The 14,131-nt window shown below is 38.3% G+C and overlaps 2 protein-coding genes across 2 annotated transcripts; one reads left to right on the forward strand and one right to left on the reverse strand.

Moving 5' to 3' along the window:
• The first annotated feature begins 949 nt into the window (after nt 1-949).
• Nucleotides 950-8,200, forward strand: LOC140931584 (uncharacterized). The gene is made up of 11 exons (XM_073381385.1): nt 950-1,773; nt 2,277-2,774; nt 3,319-3,599; nt 4,018-4,134; nt 4,336-4,449; nt 4,865-4,978; nt 5,510-5,623; nt 6,213-6,326; nt 6,645-6,764; nt 7,181-7,465; nt 8,058-8,200. The coding sequence occupies exons 1-11, from the start codon at nt 1,484-1,486 to the stop codon at nt 8,066-8,068; spliced, it is 2,058 nt and encodes a 685-aa protein (XP_073237486.1). The 5' UTR covers nt 950-1,483; the 3' UTR covers nt 8,069-8,200.
• Nucleotides 8,201-10,607: 2,407 nt separating this feature from the next.
• On the reverse strand, nt 10,608-11,156 carry LOC140931585 (melatonin receptor type 1B-B-like). The gene has a single exon (XM_073381387.1). The coding sequence runs from the start codon at nt 11,154-11,156 to the stop codon at nt 10,608-10,610; it is 549 nt and encodes a 182-aa protein (XP_073237488.1).
• Between the last annotated feature and the right edge of the window lie 2,975 nt (nt 11,157-14,131).

Genomic DNA, 14,131 nt, shown 5'->3' on the forward strand with positions numbered 1-14,131 from the left:
CTGGCCAAATGAGGCACCTCCCTTTTTCACGTGTTTTTGTATGGAATTTGTAGCTAACCTCCCACCATTTGTAGCCCACCCCCCCCCCCCTCCCGAACAAATTTGAGGTCCTTAACGTGTACAAGATATGCAAAAGGTGTTTGTAACACTCAACACTGTCCAGGGGGAGAGGGGGTCAACTTGAATTACATTTTCCTCACCTGAAACACAAAGTATTCCAAACGTTTTGACCAGGATTGTAGAATCTCGTAAAATGTGCTTAGTTTCCAAACTTTTTAATTTAAACATTGAATTTTCCGACTCAAAATCTAAGATGGAGGTCAAAATGGCTGTGATTGTGATTACCATCGATCTAGTCCTCTCTTCGGGGTTTACCTTGGTGTACGAGCCGGTGAACTTTTCTATGTTCTGCCGTTTTTGTTTTCCTATAGATTCTATTGTGTTGACGTCTTTGTTTTTTTTTTTACATTACCCTTAAGTTTAACAGGTTCTTACACCGAGGATGAGCTCCCTTCGTTCAAAGATGTTTGGTTCGTTTATTTTAGTGTCAGCGACTATTAAAACCACTTCCAAGAAAACATCCTGTACTACGCGTACATATTCTCTGAATAGGCGATTCGAACTAACATAGAATCAAACGCAATTCAGACAGAAAAGGACTTTGAAAATAAGTTATTTTTTACACTGCTTGCAACCGTGAGAAGTTCGAAGCATTTGACGACAATAGCAATCAAGTATAGCCTGCGTCGCAGATAGTTGAAATCCCTGGTAGGTCTCTATCTGGATCTCGAGTGGCAAGTCCGGCTGTAACACAGGCTAATCAAATACAGATATTATAGCGCTTCTTTTTGGATAAGCACCCCTTTAGTCCGATCTCATAGTAATTAACATTAACATTCAATTGGTGGTCAGTATTGGTGGTCAGTATTGCATTGCATAATTATTTTTGTCTCTGTTTTGTTCAAAGCATTTTCCTCACTTCTTAATTCAGTTTTTTTTCTCACTTTTATACAATTTCAGTAAATATATGCAATCATCGGCTCCTGATGCAATATAATCAGTTGTAAATTGCAACGCCTCTTTTTCAAAACCAAGCCACGCCTTTTGCTTCAAAGGGTTTGCTTTCACTTGTTACATAATCAAGTGGCAAGTAAGAATTTTTTGCAGACTCACCATATCTCATCTATTCAGTAGAATTTGAAGAGAGCGTAATTAAAACACTTTTTTCTATTGCTAATAAGCTCGCTCATCATTTTAACCCATTTATATCCCCAGTGTATTACGTAAAACTTGACATGTTTTCCCGAAAAATGCGTTCCTCATTATTTTCATGTCAGTCTTTTCGATCATCAATTGAAAAGAAACTTTTATTGATGTCTTATGATTAACAAACTATTGTTTTTCGTTGTGAGTATGATATATAAACCGCGTGGAACAGAGTATAATTTTATTCGTACCATAGTTGTCACTGAAAAAGGTTGACATGACAGTCGGTCACATAATGAAGTTAGCGCTGTTCTTGTTAGCCGTTCTTCCGTCGATAGAGGCAAATTGGGGTCAGTGCAGAGAAGCAAATTGGAAAGGAAAGTTTAACAAAAAGAGCTGGGTGAGATGTGATCACTCTACGGAATACATGACTGGGCTCTACAGAACGGACGGAAACAACGGTGAAATTTCTTTGATCGAGAAAGCTATGTGCTGCCAAGCTCCTTCGCCGAATCAACATCAGCAGTCATTTTGTAAGAAAGCAGATTGGTGGAAAACATTGGACAGGTCAGTAACGAGCCGATTATTTGGTGCTGCAAGGGAAACACGGCGAGGGTTGAATTATACTGATTTATAGTAATATAAAAGGGTAAATAAAAGAGCGAACACACCCGAAAACCTACACAATTTAAATTACCTTATGACTGCCTGCTCACAACAAAATACAGAGCCTGCTTTTTTATATAATGTTAGTTAGGTTAATAGAAATAATATGGTACTTTGCTAAAGATCGTGCAACAGAAAGTAGTGAAGTGTTTTACGCAACAGAGGCGTTATGTAATTGTCTAACAACCAGTCCACGAAATCGGCGTCCGTTTTTGATATATTTTTTTTACAGACATTTCTTATATTCTACCAAATGAGTTTGTTTTTGGAGATCAGTTTCTTTTAGTAAAATGCCCTATCAGCAGTGAACTCGCTGATTTCTGAAAATATATTTCTTTGGCCTATTTTTATGGCGGAAACGCCAACAAGGGGAAAAAATTAATCTTTGACATTTTATTGTTTAGCAACAAACGTTGGGCCAATTGTCCGGATGGATACTTCATGCGGGGGCTATACCGCGGCGATGGCCAATGGCTTCACCACATCGAGGAGGGCAGCTGCTGTAGACCCAACAACTTACCTAACCGATATCTTGACTGTTACGAGAAAGATGTCGAAAAATCATTCGACAAGAAAGGCTGGGGAAAATGCGCCAACGGTTATTACATGGCAGGTTTCTATAAAGGAACTTGTGACAAGGTCTACTGCATCGAAAAATTAAGATGTTGTAGTATGAGTGACGATGGCTGCACGATGGCAGACTGGTGGTCGGCCTTTGATAACAAAGGATTAGTCGAGTGCTCCTCTTCAACACAATACATCACTGGACTGTGGAGAAACAAGCAAGCAAAAGACGACAAGATATATTTGCTAGAGGAAGCAAAATGCTGTCCAGCTCCTGCACCAAACAAGCATACGCCATCAACTTGTCAAAAAGCTAACTGGTGGAAAATTCTGGATGGGTAAGGGTTTCGTACTCCGAAGCTGAATGCAATGTTATAGAATATATAGCAGAATTAGTTTTAAACTTTTCAGTTGTTTCACATCACAGTCAACAGCAACCAACGCCGAGTTTAATTTATGCCTCACGGAACCGTTTTCATTGCCTTTCATTTGGCTGAAACTTCCAGCCAATATCCCTCAATTCCAGGGGTCAGTTCTGATTAAAAATTGAATTCTCTTTACGATTGGCCGGCAGGTTCTGGCCTGTTAAGCGCCCTTAGATAGACGTTTCTTAAGCCATTCTAGGATTTAGTGCAGCTATTTGATTGTCATAAAAGACTGAAAAATGTAATAATTTAAAGACAGCCAACTGCTGCAAAAACTTTTTAATCAAGTCATTTAAAACTTTAACCCATATTCTTGCTATTTAAAAGAATGTCTGGGCGATTTGACCAACAGGTTACTTTATTAAAGGATTTTAGACTCCTATATTCTTAGGTCAATAGCATTTTTCTTATCTTTTTTTTTTTTAATAACGAATAACCCGTATTTTTGCTATTATAGAAATAATGTCTGGGCCGTTTGCCCAACTGGTTACTTCATCAGAGGCTTTTACCGCAACGACAACGCCTGGCTACATAACATCGAGGAAGCGACGTGTTGCAAGCCCAACTCTTTTCCAAACAGATATGAAGACTGTTACGATGAAAATATCGGCTCTTCTTTTGACAATATTGGACTCAGCGAATGCACAAAGAATGACTACTATGTTGTTGGAATTTACAAAGGCGGATGCGACGAGCTGCATTGTATTAACACACTAAAGTGCTGCAAAATGGTGGTGGGTGAGTAAGCAAAAGCATCACTCACGTAGCAGTCGTAGACAATGTAGAAATCGTTTCGTGTAGATTATGAAAAAGGACCTGCTTTGCCATATTTGGAGAGGAAACTTTGCATAAGTTCTCTCGCAGCTTGCCTTCGTTGGTGACCATCAGATACCTTAATAAATAATAGGTTACATTGAAAACGCAGTTATGGTGACTGTATTATATTCCACATGATAAATTTATAAAATAACGGATCAAGCAATTCATTTGTTGATGTTCTTAAATGATCTTTCATGCACGGTTTAGTCGTAACTGATAGTTTGATCGCTATTGGCAAGTTTCTCAAATTCCAGTCCTCCTTAACTTAACCTTCCACTGGTTAATATAAAATAAACTATCGTGATCGATTGTGTAATATTTGGCTATGGCTTTATAGATATCAACGAGTGCACTACCAAGAACCCATGTCAGAATGGAGCTACCTGTGTGAATCTTCATGGAAGTTACCGCTGTGATTGCAAATCAGGATATTCCGGCAACAACTGCCAAAAAGGTTTGAAAAATACTTGAACAATTTGAAAGAAACTTAGAAGGGAGATAAATAATGTTGTGGTGGTTTGATATAATCTTACCTTGATATGAAAAGTTATACTGGATATTGGAAAAAAAGTTCCTCGCTAGTCTTTACTTCCTTCTCGTGGACGATAAGAGTGATCCTCAACTTTAAACTCCGGTGTACAATTTCTGTTTCCAGATATCAATGAGTGCCTAAGGAGTCCATGCAAGAACGGAGCTGAATGTGTCAACTTTCCAGGAAGTTATCGCTGCGATTGCAAATCTGGTTATGAAGGCAGAAACTGTGAAAAAGGTTAGGAAAAAACTTTACTATTTACCTGATCGTCCCTAAGAGTAACAATTACACTCTCAGCTGATTTCTACTCATTTCAATGTTCGCTTATTCTGTTATCCTACTCGTGACCATGTTAAAGACGCTGATGACACTGATTGAAAGATATAGCACAACATTTTGACATCTTTTCGTTAGATTCTAATACAACCGGAGAGTTTAAGATATTTTCATTGCATAGGGGAGAAGGCAACATTTAAAATCTGAAGCGTAAAAACTGTGTTCAACTTGAAATAAGAAACTGCGCGGCACTACGTTTCCTTGTTTTGTACTTTGTACTAATATTTCGTAGTTTAGTTATAAATACTTCTACATGTATTGCGTTGGCTTTGTTTCGTTTAAATTGCGCTTTATAAAAGAACTGATTACTTTTCAGATATAAACGAGTGCAATAACAACCCTTGCAAGAACGGAGCTACCTGTGAAAATCTTCAGGGAAGTTATCGCTGCAAATGTAAACCAGGATTTACCAACAAGAACTGTCAAACAGGTAATTGCTTTTTTACTTTATAAACCAACAATGGTGAGGTAACAGGCTGCCCTCGCGATATTTTACCAAAACACTTATGACAAGGTTATTTGCTAGTATGGACTGAATTTAAAAGAGCCTCAAAAATTCCGGCCTTAACTCTCACAGGTATAGTATAACATAAAGAGAGCGTGCACTAGGAACAGCCTTTGTGTATTGATCGAGCTCTACTCGTGCACATGAACAAAGGGCGGAGTTTGATGTCTCGCGCAGCGCGTTTACGCGCCTAGACCCGCCTGAGCGCCTCCACTAAAGTCTGTTGTGCAGTTTATCTAGAAGCGTTATATGATTATTATGGGATAAAGCGCTCCCTGGCTCCAATAACATTCAAAATGGCCGCCATCTTGGAGTTGACTGAAAGTTCAGATTTTGTTCAATTGGAGGGTTAACTAGTTGTTTTTTGTGCTTGAGGTCGTAAATATGCTTATGCTAAAGGTTATTAAACAAACTAAGTGTTTTATGCTAAGAATGACTTTATTCTTGCCGTCATAGATATAAATGAATGCAAAGGAAAACCCTGTCAAAACGGGGCCACGTGTGTGAATACATTTGGGAGTTACCGCTGTCGGTGTGCATCTGGGTACAATGGCCAACACTGCCAAGCAGGTATTGTGGCTGCATTTATTTTCTTCATATAAGCGCATCCCTTCAAGGTAATGACCTTGTGCGCGCTCCGCCCGAAAGGAACTTGTTTAGACTTCAGGTAAATGAAAGGGTAGGAACAGCTCAGTGTCATTTCAAATTTTTAAAAGAGTATATAAAAGTATTTCAAAGATACGCATCTTATGACTGCCAAAATGCTTAGACAACCTTCTGTTTAGGGACAGTTACAGCAGTTAAAGGAAATGTAGTGTTTTTGTTAAGAAAAAAACTATCCTTTCCTAAATTTAGAAATTGTGCCTTTCCTTTCCTTTGCGAAAGGGGTATCATTCTTTCGAAAATGGTAAATTAATGGGTAAGAGTTGGTCCTCGGAGTGGAACCTTTAACTCGTTGAGTGTCCTAAACATTTCTCTGTGAAAGGATTCTATAAGAAAATTAAAAAATACGCCGGAATACCACCTTTAAAATTAATGTTGAAGATTTACGCTAAATGAACAAAGCAATACAAGACTAAAGAAACTAATGAAGATAGAGACAAAAAGACTGTATAAAGTGATGACAATATCAATGTTTTTTGTCGGTTTTTTTTAATAGACATCGACGAATGTAAGACTAAGCCATGCATAAACGGAGGAAAATGCGAAAATCTTCCCGGAAGCTATCGCTGTAATTGCCGATCCGGATTTATGGGATATAATTGTCAGACAGGTGATGATATTGATTTTTTTGGTGTGTGTTTAACAATAAACCCTTTTAAATGTTATTATGTTCATAATTAAAAATGTTCTTTACAACATTTTTGTATTTCATTCTTTAATAATAAGCTTGTTCCATGACCAAAGATATGGTACTTGTAACATTTTGTATGCAGACTCTCAGTTCTGTTATCCCAATAAGAAATTAGCAATTTAGATATTTTTATTCATTTTTTTAGTATCTTGTTATAGCAAATCATTCTTCTCCACCCCAGACTGACCCTGTTAGCTTGAAATTCGGTGAAATATATTTCTTCCTCTAAATTTTCAGATATCGACGAGTGTTACAGTGCTTACAATCCTTGCAGAAACGGAGGAACCTGCGTGAACTCTGTCGGTGGCTATAGCTGTCATTGTAAAGCTGGGTATTCTGGAATCAATTGCGAAGTTGGTGAGAAACGTTACTCTTTAATTCAAGTTTGAACAAACCACACATCAAAGAACACATCAGTTTACAAGCAACTTTAGAAAAAAAAGTTAAAAAGGTCCTTCCTTCTAATGGTCATCGTCATCGTTATAATCACAATCATAATCCGGTCGTTATAATCATCATCTAGTCAGTAATCTTCATTAACTATTAAATATTTTTATTCTTAATAGATAGACAGTTAATTGTAAGTACAAGCTGTCCCGCATCCACTTTCTAACTATCCTTTGTGAATTATGTCTCTTTTTATTCCCCTACTCTCCATACATAACACTGAAGGAGGTTGCTGTGCACTTTTTGTTAGAACCTTGCTTCCTATTTCAGCCCATTAAAAAAATGATAATAATTAATGTTCTGTTTGAACAAAATTGTGTTTATAGATTATAAAAACGTTGGCTGCTATAAAGATACTTCAAGCCGGGCAATTCCCACTCTCGAAGGCAAGGATCCCATTTTAGATGGTCAATACTCAAGCCGTAAAAACCCGATAGCTAAGTGCGCTTTAGCAGCTCGCAAGAAAGGTTACAGGATGTTTGCAATTCAAGATGGTGGAAGGTGTGCATCTAGTGCGACTGCTGGGAAAACGTTTAACAAATATGGCAAAAGCAATGCGTGCCGACAAGGAGAAGGTGGTGCTTGGGCAAATGATGTTTACATTCTCCAAGGTCAGTGAACGATACTTTAGGGTCCTTATGGACCTTTAACTTTCAAAAGTAGCCAGAGTCAAAATTCAACAAAACTTCTCATTTTTATTTCGCTAAATATTGAAAAAACAAATAGCACTGCACCATATGCGAAAGAACTGACAGAAAGTTTTCATTTGAATATAACACACAACAGGATTTAATTCAAAAGGTTAGACATCAAATATTAATGAAGTAGGATATTGCACAAGTATTGCTTGTCAGTTTTCAATGCCCTTGTAAAACTGAGTCATACGCTCATCAGAACCAGGCAAATACATGAATCGCTGTCAGTTTTAATTAGCCTATCAGTATTTCTTTCGATCAATATTAATCGAATACGGGTTCTGCTAGTCTATAGGAATCACAAAATTCCGAGGCAAAAGAGCCTTAAGAATAGCTACAAAATTTGCCCTGAAATACCCTGAAACATGGTTTTTTTTTTGTTTAAATTTCATGATTTTTAAAACTTTGATTAGGGAAATAGTTTAATTTAGTTGGTGCAGACGTGTTCTTTCCAGTACTAAAGTTGAAGCACGCATTTTTTTACATTGTGTACTCTCTTTACTCACAGGTTTACCATAGCCTTCATTCTGCAAGATGAAGTTAGCCACTTAGGAGGAACAAAGTCAACATAAGCTCAGCTGTATATTCAGGACAAACACTCATTGAAGAAAAATGAACTGCATGTAAAGAAATTCAATTAAAATGCATTTAACTAAAGAAACTATTATAATTTTTTGTGAATTTTTCTATTTTTCTTCTTTATTTTCGTGTATAAACAGTACCCCAGTTAAAATAGCATCGCGTCAGAGCAAATACCCTCTCCTCCCCCCTAATATGATAAACTTGTCAAGCCGAAAATTAAACGATTATGCTCAGACTGTTCGGCGTGGTTTCCACAGCAACACCCAGGACAAAAGGCTCTTGTTTGGAGGAATTTGATCCGGTACAATACACCATTTCTTGATTCGTTGACATGTATTAGAAAAGGAAAACATTACCACCATCGAATTAACTTACATACTGTTTAATATAATGCTCCCAACCTATAACCTTTATGCTAAGGCAAATTGGAACTTAACCGGACCAGTATGGATGAAAATGCTCTTAACCCTTTAAGTCCTCCGATTGATCAAGATTGATTTTCTTCTGACTACATTTTTAAAAGTGGTAGTAAGAGTTACGAAATTACCGACAAATAGCTCTCATTTCTCCTTTCAATAAAGTACCGGAAAGTCTGCTGAATGACCAGCTTGTGTCCTACCTGGAGAAAGAATGTCTACGTTTTACTTTCGGCTCAATTTTTAGAAAGGGATATTTCACTGCGTATGCCATTCTAGAAACTCCTGGAGAATTTAAAATCAGCAATTAATAATAAAAAAAAGCATGTCTTAGATAGTTTTCAAAGGCCTTCAATACAATCAACCACCATACTCAAATATATAGATTTAGCCATAGCGAAAAGCGAAGCTCCAGTTTATGCATTGTAAATTTACTTAAGATAATGAACTTTAAACCACTGAAAAGAAATCCTCAAATCTATCCTTAACTTTATTGAGAACCATATGACTGAAAAGGTGAACATGAGCCTGCTCGCGCGCGTATGGAGCTCCGCTACTACGAAAGCTAAGTAAATATGGCCGGGATTTGAAGACTCCTCCATACATGGTTTTCAAGCTATTCGACTAATCGTAAACAATACAGCATCTAGCCAGAATATAACATGTGTTGTGCCTCAAGGCTGTAAAACAGGACCACTGTTGTTTATCTGCTGTTTATTATTGACTTGCCCAAGGCTTTATACAAATTAACCTATTCATCTTCGCAGATGATACAAATATTTTTTATTTTTCCAAAGACGCAGATAAATTGAAAAAAAAATTACTAATAAAGAACTTGGCAAGGTCCTAAAAATCTGTGCAGCTCAAAATGTTGTCAATTGACTTTAAGAAGACCAATAAATTGCAAGATAACAGCCTCACCCAAGAAACAAAATATAAGCGTAGGAGAACAATTTGTAAGATAGAAAAAAAAACGCAGATTAAATATTCGACGAAACTCCAACACATTAAAAACAAACAGACAAAAATGTTGGAATTTCGTTCAAGCGCAAATTATACGTGTATACTATAAATGCACTCAAACCGGAACTGTAATGCGCTCTTGTATATCCCTATCTATGAGCTAAGCCCTGGCTTTGCATGGCAAACAAAGGTACGTATTAAAATCAAAATAAGTCAAAATTACTGCCTTCGCTCTATACTTTGCAAACATTGTAGGAGCATAACATCTTCACCAAAACGATAGTAAATGAGACGAAAACGAGTCCAAAGGAGTCCAGCTTTTTGCGGCTGAGTTACCCCTGCTGAAATTAATAGGGACGGCTAATCGGCAGTCACCCGTGATAGCTCGAAGATTTCAGCCTCTGTGCCACACGAACAACAGATTAGGAAGCGTTCTGACGAACGCCTTTTAAAAAAAACCTCCCGCTCTCCTAATATTATTGTATTTCGCATGTACGTTTGAGTAAAAGTGAAAGAATAAATGACTGGCTTGAAGTTTGAACTTTCAAACACACATTCTATGTATATGTCTTGTATCATCTAGGAAAATCATTTAAAAAACAAAACTAAACTACTGACTGGCTGTTTCCGTTAGTAATTGTTGACTATGCTCTGCTGCTTGCTGGTTCTGTTGAAATGGCCTGAGTTGTGTTGGGTGATTTGCATCGAAGTATCCTCTGGAACTCCCTTTTGAACATAGGATTTACCCCTGCATAAATGAAAGGGTTAACGGTGTTGGACAACGCCAAGCAAAAAGAACAAAGCAATTCCAGATTTCGTGGCACTTTCTCCACTATACGTAGCCGAGTTAAAATAGAAATGGTCCACAGAGGGGTAAAACATAGTACAAAAGCGAATATTATTATAAACAACGACTTGTTGATTCGAATCTCACGCGAACTAATTCTTGTAGTTGGTGGGTGTGTTTGATGAACATGGGCGATGCCCCTTTTGTGTTTTCCAATCTTTTTGATCACCCTTCCGTAGCTGATCAGGGTGATAGCTAGCGGGACAGTAAAAAACAAACCAACCATAATCGCAAGACGAATCACTCTGCCTTACCGGCTCAAATGTGAATTGAGACAGAGTGCATAACCTGGACTGAATCGGACTTCTTGTGGGCCGATCAGGCGACTAATAACCACATACACGCCCATAAACAGCCACACAGTCACGACCAAAATGCGAGACTTATTCTCCGAAAACAACCTTTTATACTGTTGATTTGTCTTGCATATTTTTACGTATCTGTTCAACGCTGTCAAGCGTATAATTACCGGTGAAATGTACGTCACATATGTAACTATAAACGCGTTTATCTTGCACAGTGCTTCCCCAAACGGCCATCGTCCAGAGATTAGAACTCCTGTTGACATTGGTAAGGTTAAACTAGCAGAAAGCAAATCTACGGCAGCTAAGGCTGCGATGTAAATGTTGGTTGTTGTGCGGAGCCTTGTATTCCTGTACACCGCTATACAGGTTAAAAGATTTCCTAGTAATGACGATATGTTAAGCAGTAGCATCAATCCAGTCTCCACAGAGATCAAAAGCAAACTTCGAGAGCTTAGCTCCTTTGCCATCTCCTCTTCACCAATAATGTTGACCATGATGGTACAGTTGTTGTAGTGTGCGTCTGATGTCCTTAATAAGACATCAATAATTCGCAAACACGTGCTTTCGAGTAATGTGGTCCACGTGTGACTACACCCAAAGGCACAACGAATATACTAGGTGCCTCAAACACGTTTATCAGGGAAGCTTTAAAAAAACGTGTGTGAAAAGCTCATGAAAAGATTTGGACTCTCAAAACCGCTAAGCTGGGTTTTGAAGTTTGCGTATGCTAGCTTTCTCATATATGTACACATTGGCTTTGAAACTGTATAGTAACAGGCTTTTACCGTTTTTTATAAAAGAAAAGTTGACGCGCGTGTTTCTCTCCAGGCAGGGTAACTTTGAATAGCGGCAAAAACATTGCTTTCATTGTATACTCTTGCCATAACACTTGGGGAATCAGTTATAACCCACAGGCCACATTTATTGATTATTCGATTAATTCAAAATATGAAATGACTTTAAGAAACCTGCCAAAATATAATTTGCAGGTTGGTCGATGGTCGACCTTCTATATGTCGAGTCCATTTGGTGCCGATTAAAATAGACAATTTTGAACAACTTTCTGTTCCCAGGACCAGAAATACACAGCCGCTTTTTAGTACAATCGTTTCAATTTCTCGTTTCCCTTTTACGCTTTGGTTTTGACCTCCAGATGAAACTTGACACTTGTTTGTTACTGATTAGGCGAACTGCAGTTAAGATTAAGAGCGTATAAATAATTTAGTAGTGTTTTAAACAGCGCGTGTTAAAAAAAGCCAAGGTTACGCCCCTGATGATGGACGGCAACGAGAACGTCGCTTTAAAAGTGAATTTGCGTTCTTTCAGTCTTTATAGCTATTATTCCTACCCACTTACTTTGTCTAATGTAGGCGAACCCTCCTGAAGCTGAATTTCAGGGGACCATATCCAGGCTCAGAAAGAGAAATAAAAGTTCGTCGTTGCTTGTTTTACCCTGCGAAGAGAGTCTCCTTCGATCTTTTTAGATAAGTCGGGAAGAGGAAGGAACCTCTGCCGACATCCTCAACAATTCATATTGAGCATGCTCCGAATTCAAATTTTCTCTGCGGCGTCAATCAAACCGTTACCGTAGCATCCACGGTGTTTGGCAGCAAATATAAATGTCAGCGGGAACGTACCGGTTCGTTTTCACCCTTCCGTAGCTGTGTTTCCTCTGGATTTGGTTGCTCTATAGGAACAATTTCACCTTTGGAATCTAAACTTGCCATCGGTGTAAAGAAGATAAAAAAAAATCTTCGAGTTAAGGTAAAACTTACGGTTCTTTTCAAAAACATAGCATCTAATGCACCTATCAATGTAAATCCCGTGGGGGGGGGGGGGGGGGAGTGCGGGCAAGGGACGGGAATTCGATGCCTGAGACTATCCCCCCTGTCAGGCTTTTGATCATGCGAAGCGACCCCGGGGTCGGGACATTTGACTTTGACCTACAGAAGCCTGGTATCAATTCAGAAGCGGTTACCAAGTTTGTCCCTCGAGGCTTTCTGAAAGTCACGCTGTTGGAGAAAGGTATGAAGTTTTCATTTGTTTTAATCGCCATAATCCGATACTTTAAACTGTCATCTAAACAGATGTCTATTTTGAAAAAGTTTTTATCTTCAAGTTCCCATCTGATTGTAAAACTCGATTGAAATCTATTTCCACCATGAAAGTCAGAGGATTTTTTACAGGTCACTGATCCGAGCTGTTCCGAAATGTTGAGCAGATGTTATAAAGCATTTTACGTTTCATTAATATTATAATAGCACGGTCAATCTTCCTGGAGTGATTTTGTTGTTCAAAATAAGGGATGCTAGTGGAGAGAAAAAATGCTTAATTACAGCGAGTAATTTAACGGAGCTTATGTTAACCTTAAATAAAAGTAGTGAGAACGTACTTTTGAAATATTCTTTTAATTCGTTTATATAGTGTTATAGTATTGTTTGTTTAGATTTTTTCCCCGGGGGTTGGGGCTTTTTTGACACTTTTGATTGACCTTTCGTTTCCCACCCTGGGGAATTTGATCAAAAAAATTTAAAATTTGTCAAATCCCCACCCCTTGCCCGCACTCCCCCCCACCCCCACGAGGTTTACATTGATAGGTGCATAACCTTGAAACACAGAAACACACAAAACGGATCGAAATCCACCAATCAAAAATCACGAACGACAACCTTCTGTTTCCTAAGAGGTTCGCTAAGATGTATAAAAGGCGAGAAAGCGAAGAAAGCGCCGCTTCTTCCGATTTTGATTGACGTCGTAGAAAAACACAATAAAATCCAAAGACGTTTTTGTGTTATCGCAAACACAGAAGAATACGCATAGATATTGTTTCTTAAATATTATTATTTTTATTCAAAACCCATTTGTTTATCCTTCCAAAAACTTCGCGTAACACTTACTGGATTGGGAATCCGTTCACGCAATAAAATCTGCTAAGTACATGGTTAAATCCAAAACAAAATCCATCTCGAATCTGGGTGCATTTTCCAATTTTCTAAAACTGAATAACGTTCAATCTATAATTTACTCAAAATTCCCGCATGAAGTTGAACCGGCAGCTATTTGCTTTTTTATGGAGCGTGGGCGAAGAAAGAGTCAGCAAAATTCCATAATATGCTTGCGTGCACAGATAAAACTGGTTTATCCAGTATAAAACTTGTCTGGCTCATCCAAAAAGCTGGATGATCGGCAGACCAAAGGAACTTGAAGACGTCGGCAGAGTCGCGGCCTCCTCTTTCCCGACTAATCTAGGAAAGATCGAAGCGACTCTGCTAGCAGGGTATGCTTGTTTACTTCCTCCATAAATCGCTAAATAAGGCCGGGGCATTTTCACGTCATAGTCGTGCCAAAGCATTAAAGAAATGTACTGAAAAAGTGTGATGCAGATGCGAAGTTGTTGTTTTGCTTATTAAACCTATTGTTTTTTATTGACATTCTTGTTGTCGTCCGCGTCGTTGGATCTTAAAGGGGC

The sequence above is a fragment of the Porites lutea genome, chromosome 3 (genome assembly GCF_958299795.1).
Source record: "Porites lutea chromosome 3, jaPorLute2.1, whole genome shotgun sequence".
NCBI lineage: Eukaryota > Metazoa > Cnidaria > Anthozoa > Scleractinia > Poritidae > Porites > Porites lutea.

Excerpts from the sequence above, each read along its gene's own strand:
- LOC140931584 (XM_073381385.1), top strand. The coding sequence starts at position 1,484 with ATGACAGTCGGTCACATAATGAAGTTAGCGCTGTTCTTGTTAGCCGTT. Across the intron at positions 1,774-2,276 it reads TGGTGGAAAACATTGGACAG|CAACAAACGTTGGGCCAATT; the intron begins GTCAGTAACGAG and ends TTTATTGTTTAG. Across the intron at positions 4,450-4,864 it reads AGGCAGAAACTGTGAAAAAG|ATATAAACGAGTGCAATAAC; the intron begins GTTAGGAAAAAA and ends ATTACTTTTCAG.
- LOC140931585 (XM_073381387.1), bottom strand. The coding sequence starts at position 11,156 with ATGGTCAACATTATTGGTGAAGAGGAGATGGCAAAGGAGCTAAGCTCT.